The sequence below is a fragment of the Delphinus delphis genome, chromosome 11 (assembly GCF_949987515.2).
Source record: "Delphinus delphis chromosome 11, mDelDel1.2, whole genome shotgun sequence".
NCBI lineage: Eukaryota > Metazoa > Chordata > Mammalia > Artiodactyla > Delphinidae > Delphinus > Delphinus delphis.
In genome coordinates, this window is record NC_082693.1 from 52,186,513 (window position 1) to 52,194,329 (window position 7,817).

A 7,817-nucleotide genomic window follows, 5' to 3' on the forward strand; every position below is an offset into this window, starting at 1 on the left:
CTCGTCTTGTTCCCTGGGTCCCTAGCACCTGGAAAAGTCTGCTAGATCTCTATATGACTATATAGGCATACTTCGTTTTATTGCGCTTTGCACATACTGCATTTTTTTTTTTTTTACAAATTGAAGGTTTGTGGCAACATTCTGTCAAATAAGTCTATCAGCGCCATTTTTCCAACAGCATTATTTTTTAATTAAGGTATGTATATCGTTTTCTTTACATGCAATGCTATTGTAAAACAGACTACAGTATAGTGTAAATGTAATTTTTATATGCACTAGGAAACCAAAAACTCACGTGGTCCACTTTATTGCAGTGGTCTGCAACTCAATGTGCAGTATCTCCAAGATATGCCTGTATTAAGCTAATATTGTTTTTCAATCTTCAAGTATGTAGCATTTCCCAAACTTAATGACCATGTAATATATTTTTTTCACCACACATCCAGAAAAGCTAATTCTGAGAATCATACTCTGAGAATAATATAAAAACTGAAGCACATTAAACTAGTTCCCAGGATGTTCTAATCTCCTAAAAAGATGGAGCATAATAATTTTCACATGTCAATATTCCACCTAAAAATTTAAAATTTAAAAAAAATTTAACTGAAGAATCTGGTCTTCTCTACTACTAGGAAACCTTAAGGATATATGAAAGAACAGATCTTCACGATCTAGACAGAGTATCTTTTATTCTGAATTATACAAAATCACAACTCCAAACAAGTACTGCTTATAAAATCCACTGACATATTTTCACATGATATATAATTTACTTTAAATCTGAGTTAGCTCAAATTTGTCAGTATAATATTATGTTTCATCCTTCCTAAGACTCAATGATTACAACCACATTAATACTCGAGAGAATTCTGATGTCTGATAATCCCTGCATATTGGATAGCATTCAATTAAAATATCAGCGTAGCTTTCATTCATCAAAGAAAATATTTTATTCAAGTTACCAAGACAAATTTGAGGAGTTACAGTTGGGCTTGAATTGAAGAAAAAGGCCAAGTTAAAAAATGGAAACAAAGTTTCCATTTGGTGGAAGCTGAAATCAATGTATACATTCTAATCAAAGACCTGTTCCATGCGGCATTTTTCAAGTTTTTAAGGGTCTACCAAGCCAAACCCTTCGCTGCCTTGATGGCTTTTGCTTTGCTTTTTCCTTTCTTTTTCTCTCGCTTTGCTTTCAGCCTTTTCCTTTGCCTCTGGTTCATCCATATGGGGTACTGCCCATGCTGGTCTAGAAGAGTCTTTTTGTTTCTCTTAATATCAGTCTCCATTTTCATGTCATCTGAATTAAAAAATGGAAAAACTATTAATACTCATGAATGCAACCCCATGAAAAAGCAAATTAATGCAATGAGGACACTGAACTTAAAAGTGGCATGAAACTACAAAAGCAAAAAAAAAAAAAATTCCTTTGTGCAATGATCTTTGACTAACACTCAAAAAACTCCTTACAACACATTCAGTAGAATCATACACATGATGCCATGTGTTCCCACAACCATGAAAGACATAAAAAGTATCTGCGAGGAAGTAGGGACATCATCTATTTAGTCACTAAGAAACTTTCTAAAGAATGTTGTTATGCAACCCAGTCAAAAAATGGGCAGAAGACCTAAAGAGACATTTCTCCAAAGAAGAAATACAGATGGCCAATAGGCACATGCGAAGATGCTCAACGTCGCTAATTATTAGAGAAATGCAAATCAAAACTACAATGAGGTATCACCTCACACCAGTCAGAATGGCCATCATTAAAAAGTCTACAAATAACAAATGCTGGAGAGGGTATAAAGAAAAGGGAACCCTCCTACACTGCTGCTGGGAATGTAAGTTGGTGCGGCCACTGTGGAAAACAGTATGGAGGTTCCTCAGAAAACTAAAAATAAAATTACCATTTGATCCAGCAATTCCACTCCTGGGCATATATCCAGACAAAACTATAACTCAAAAAGATACATGCACCACTATGTTTGCAGCAGCACTATTCACAATAGCCAAGACATGGAAACAACGTAAATGTCCATTGACAGATGAATGGATAAAGAAGATGTGGTACATATATAGAATACTACTCAGAATGAAATAATGCCATTTGTGGCAACACGGATGCAACTATAGATTATCATATTAAGTGAAGTACGTCAGAAAGAGAAAGACAAATACCATATGATATCACTTATATGTGGAATCTGAAATATGACACAAATGAACCTATCTATGAAACAGAAACAGAATCAGGGACAAAGACTGGTGGTTGCCAAGGAGGAGGGGAGTGGGAGAGGGTAGGAGTCAGAGTTTAGGATTAGCAGATGCAAACTGGTATATATAGAATGGATAAACAACAAGGTCCTACTGTATAGCACAGGGAACTTTATTCAGTATCCTGTGATAAACAACAATGGAAAAGAATATGAAAAAGAATGTATATATATGTATAACTGAGTCACTCTGCTGCACAGCAGTAATTAACACAACACTGTAATTCAACTACACTTCAATAAGAAATAAATTTTTTAAAAAAGAGAACATTGTTATGATTGTCCCTTGCAACAGTGAAAGTTAAATAGGAAACATTTAGGATATATGGGTTTGAATTACTGCATTAGGGGTAAGTTTATGGTTCTGAAAACACGCGAGTTACGAGAACACTCCTCGGATTAGGTGCTTTCTTGAGCTAAATAAAATTGTTGTGTCAATAAAAAGTGCACCCACGCTTCTAATGGACAGGCCTTAGAAGAAAATAAACTATTAGGAATGACTGGCCACTTTCAATGAAGAGTACTTGGAAGAGGAACAGCAGTAAGCAGCAAGCTTCACGACAGAACAGACCTGGAAATCCTGGGGCTGCCACACTTTTTTATCCAGGTCACACGCAGGTATCCAGCTCTTCTAACAGAAGACTTAGCAGGAAGCTCAGCACAGCCATGCTGTGGTCCATCTATCACCAACCTTATCTATTGTGAAGGACATGTCCATAATGTCCCTCTCTGGGAACTTACCAGGGTATACAGGTTTTCTGTGGACTCTGCTACCTGACATTATATTGTATTAGTTCATTTATCTGGTTTACTTTCTGTCTCCTCCAATGTGATGTAAATCCCACTAGGATGGAGGCCATTTCTGTTATTCACCATTGTTGCCTCAGTTCCTAGAACAGTGCCTGATATACATTAGCCCTTCAATAACTGGTCACTGAATGATTATTTTAGGTGCTGTTCTAGGTTCTGGGGATACTGTGGTCCAAATAAGCTCCTTGCTCTCACGGAGTTCTCAATGTTCTGTTGAGGGGAGAAGGACAAAGCAAACTTCAGCTTGTGGTTACAGCCTTTTTAAAGAGAAGTACTGGAACGAGATTAAGTAGGACCAGGCAGGCTGTGGTAAGCACATGGAAATATAATGAGGTGATTTAAGCATGGGAATGACATAATTGATTTATATCCTAAAAGATCATACTGGGTGATATGTCAAAAATGAATCAGAAATGAGCAAAAGCTGAAGAGAGAGGTAAAATGGCTACTACTGTGGTTCAGGCAAGAGATAACTGTCATTAAAGTGAAAGCATGAAAGTAGGAGAAAAATGGATAGATTCCTAATGTATTTTGGAGATAGTCAAGATGATGTGCTAATGGTTTACAGGTGGGGGATAAAGGGAAGAGGGATTGAGGATAATGACTATTATACACATTATATACAGCTTCCAACTTTAGACTATATTAAAACAGACATAACTAGAATCTGTCAAAATCAAATACAGGGAAACTAATCTTTAGGATAATAATATAAGGGCAGAGGACTCTTAGAATGGAACCTAGATCTTGCAAAGGGTAAAATGAAGAAAGGCCTCCTTCTATCCTGCCTAGTTCTTGACTCCTGTGTACCCTTCCAACGAGAGTGTGTCTAGGTTTGTCTACCCCTGTAGTACTGTCTATTTCTGAGACACTTAGGCTACTGTATAAGCACAAAAGGCTCACTCTGAATAATCCAAAACATACCTACTCACATGAGGTGGCTTTAAAATAGCTTAGCATAGAATCTCTAGTAGCACCTCCAAAGAATTATGTGGGCATGGCAGGACGTTTGTTGGGAAGCAAGTGTGAGAAAGAATGGAAGACAGTGAAAAAGGGAAAAAGTCACAAAAGGAAGTTGATATAACCTTTTTTGAAATGAAACACATAAACTCACCTGTTTCATCTTTCACCACACATTGCGTTTTCTCTTGACAATGTTTGGGTTCTACCACAGTTGCTATCTCTTGAACGTCTTTCATTAAAACATCACCATCTACTTTAAGAATACTTTTAAGTCTGCTGAGCTCCTTTGGGGCATTCTTTTTTCTCTTTTCAGCACGCATCTTCCTTTTCCACTTACTCCGTAAACTTTTAGCCATATTTAGCTGGAAAGCTAAAAAATTACATTTTCAAAAGCAACTATTTACCATCAAACAAAAAAACAAATCCTTGGAAAACCAGGTCAAAAGGCATCTCTGCAGAACATGAACAACTGGAAAGTAAACTCTTCGCTCTGTTCATGATTTATGATGGCATAATGTGCAAATTATGTGAGGATCAACGTGGCACATACAGCCACTAAATAACAATTAAGAACACCGAACCAAACTCCCCGTGGCCACTGGCACACTGTGAGTCGAGCCAATTCTGAAAGCTCCTGTAGTTTTCATACAAGATGCAGAAATTTAATTTCCCCCAAAATGCAGAGTGCCATCACCTTACATTTATGCAACAACTTAAAAATCACAAAATATTTTATCTTTTAACTGAATCCTGATTTCCCGCAAACCTACAGGCGACTCCACCCACCCCAATTTTCCTCATTATCCACCCCCTCAAATCAATCTAGCTATTTTAAACTTGTCTATTTCTACTCTTGCTTTCCCTCAACCCCTCAGTCCCAGCCCATCCCCTAGAAGGTGGTCAACCTGAGCTTTTAAAAACTTAAAGAGCAGACACTGTCTTTCTTGGAATTAATGATTTTCCAACTCATATATGCAAGATCTACAAGGGTATTTGTGACCCAGCCCCTGCCTCCTTTAACTCTTATCTCATGCTCCACTCCATCCTCAAGCACCAATTACATCTGAAGAAAGTCCAATCAATGACAACCGAGGGAGAGTGTGGGGATGTGATGAGGGCTGGGAAGGGATTATAGGGATTACAAAAAGTTTAGAGGGAAGCTCGTGGGAATGACTTATAACATCATCTTGACTGTGCTGACAGATTTATGTTTGTGTGTGAGTATACATGGATATATCTTACACACTTTAAATATGTGCAGTTTGTTGTCTTCATTACACATCAATAGGCAGTTAATCACTACGACATTATTTTGAAAAAAAAAAAAAAGAAAAAGAAAAATGTCCAAATGACGTTGACTTCAGTATCTTTACATTTGCCGTCCCTTTGCCTGGGAACTGATCCTTCACTTCAGTACCTCAGAGACAGCTTTTCTGACTCCTGTAAGCTCACCTTTTATTCTCTACCACCTCATCCTTTTCTTTCCTGTTTAATACGTGTTACAATCTAAAATTCTTAAGTTTATTTTCTGTCATTCCCGGTGGCCCGTGGGCTCCACGAAGGCAAGGGATAAATAGGTCTTGTTCGCTACTGGATCCCCCAGTGCGTAGCACTGTGCACACAGTAAAGTTTAAGCAAACATTTGTTAAACGGACGACTGGTGGAGTAACATTTCTGGACGGCAGCAATCACAAACTCACTCTGTCCCGTGTGTACAACAACGCAAGCCCTGCGAGGGGCTGGGAGAGAAGGGTTGCGGTACACAGCCCTCAGCGGGGCCGAACCACTAAGGAGGACTCCACTTCCCACAGAGCACCGGGAAGCCCCACGACAACGGGAGACCCTCGTTCTAGAGGAGGCCTGCGTCTCTGGCCCGGGCTCAAGCTTGCCAGAGAGGGACGAGGCTTGAGATCTTTCCACGGGCGGCGGACTCGAGTCCCAAGTCCCACGCCCCACTGGAGCCGGTTGGTAAAAAGAACTCACCTGAGAAAACCCAGGAACTCAAACACCGCACGCTGCTCACGCCGACCGGAAGCCCCCGCACTTCCGCCTTCCCGGCAACCCGCTCTACTGACCCCGCCCCCCGGGCGGCGGCTGCTCGCTGCTCGCCAAAACGCCCCGGACGGCCTCGAGAGGCGGGGTCCTCTGGAGTCCCGGGCTGACGCACTTGGTGCGAGTGCTGACCTGGGAGCTGGGCTCCTCCCAGATAGGTTCTGAAGTCGGATTAGGGAAATGCGGGGGAGAAGCCGGGTCGAGGGTCGTACACCAGCTAGGCCTGCGTCCCGAGCGTGAGCGGGGTAGCCCCGAGACTAACCCAAGGAGGGAGAACCGCCAGGTGACCCTGCCGTCAGGTAGTGAGCTCAGAGCCGACCTCTAGATTCACGTCAGACCTCCCCATTCGCACACATTCACCACGTCGCGTGTTCCTCTAGAAGCCGAATTAAGATCTTTATTTGCAGCCCTTAAATTTCCCCATCCCCGGTGGTGGTCTCACGGTTGTACACATATATCAAAACCTGTCAAATTGTATCCTTTAAGTATGTGCAATTCATTGTATATCCGTTATACCTCAAAGCTGTTACCCAAAACAAAAACCCCTTTCTCATCCGAAGACAAGTTCAAAGGGTAAAATGATCAAACTAATTCAGTTCAATCAGTGTTTACTGGCTAATCACTAATGTATACCAGACACAATACTTAGCCTAGGACACTCGGCTTCGGTGACGGTCACGCTGATCACAAACAACACCAGTTCTTTTTGTTATTATTTTACATATGCTCCTAATATCACTGGCTTTGGAACCGTACAGGTCTGTGGTATTTATGGTTCTAACACTTCCTTGTGAGTGATATGAGTACTATCTCAGAGCCTGGATTTCCTTATCTATAGAATGAAGCTAATACAACCTAATAATCCTAGGTAGGGGATATAGGAGCTCAACAAATGGCCGCTCACATCATTTTCACATAATAAATTCAAGATGCACGGGACTATTTGTAAGCAGTATTTTCTAGAGATTTACAACATACACCAAAAACCAGTAAATGAATTGTCTTTAATCATGGCCTAGTAAACTCCTGTCTGGTTACTAGTAAAAGTTCACTCTGAGACAATTGATGGGTCCCTTTTTTCTTTAAATTTGTGTCCTTGAAGAAACCATGCATCATGTGGAAATTAATAAACTCAGACTACAGCAAGTTGTTTTTGTTTTTTGTTTTTTTAAACAGAGGCTGGAAAAAGCTCATAACATGCAGTATATTTTAAAAAAAAAACATGGTTGAAAAACCTGCTTTCTTTAGAGATTAAGAAGTTCCTATACAGCAAGTGAATTTCTATTTTAAAGTTAACTATATGTTAGATCTGGCCACTTTTCCCAAAAATACATGTTTACATTGCATTTTAAATCAGAGAAAGCTCACTTTCAGATAGTCCAAATTGACTGCATCTTGCTTAACATACCAGGCCAAGACTTTTGAATAGATACTTGGCACCGAAAAAGAGAAAAAAGTTTATCTATTATGAAAATGTCATAGTGTTAAATATAGGCCATAATTCTGCATTACTGATGTTTTAAAAGGCTGAATCCTAGATTGCATTATTGAGAAAAAAACCTTTTTGAACATGTTCCTCACCAGTTTATATAAAAGCAGTTCTAACAGAACAGTTAAATGGCCTTGCTATATTTAAATATCCTTAATTCATTCACACACTTGAGTATGCATTCTGTGATAGGCACTATGCTGGGTATACAAAGATGATGGGAATTAAAC

At 39.7% G+C, this 7,817-nt stretch overlaps 1 protein-coding gene across 1 annotated transcript; it reads right to left on the bottom strand.

Annotated features, from left to right (window-relative positions):
* Positions 1-306: 306 nt before the first annotated feature.
* LLPH (LLP homolog, long-term synaptic facilitation factor) lies at positions 307-6,097 on the bottom strand. The gene is made up of 3 exons (XM_060025170.1): positions 6,030-6,097; positions 4,198-4,416; positions 307-1,297 (listed from the first exon to the last, which is right to left on the bottom strand). Exons 2-3 carry the CDS (start codon positions 4,400-4,402, stop codon positions 1,119-1,121), a joined length of 384 nt encoding a protein of 127 aa, XP_059881153.1. The 5' UTR covers positions 4,403-4,416; positions 6,030-6,097; the 3' UTR covers positions 307-1,118.
* Between the last annotated feature and the right edge of the window lie 1,720 nt (positions 6,098-7,817).

Bases quoted from the DNA above. Each gene is read 5' to 3' on its own strand.
- LLPH (XM_060025170.1), bottom strand. From the start codon at position 4,402: ATGGCTAAAAGTTTACGGAGTAAGTGGAAAAGGAAGATGCGTGCTGAA. The intron at 1,298-4,197 runs GTGAGTTTATGT...TTTTTAATTCAG, and splicing joins TGTGGTGAAAGATGAAACAG to ATGACATGAAAATGGAGACT.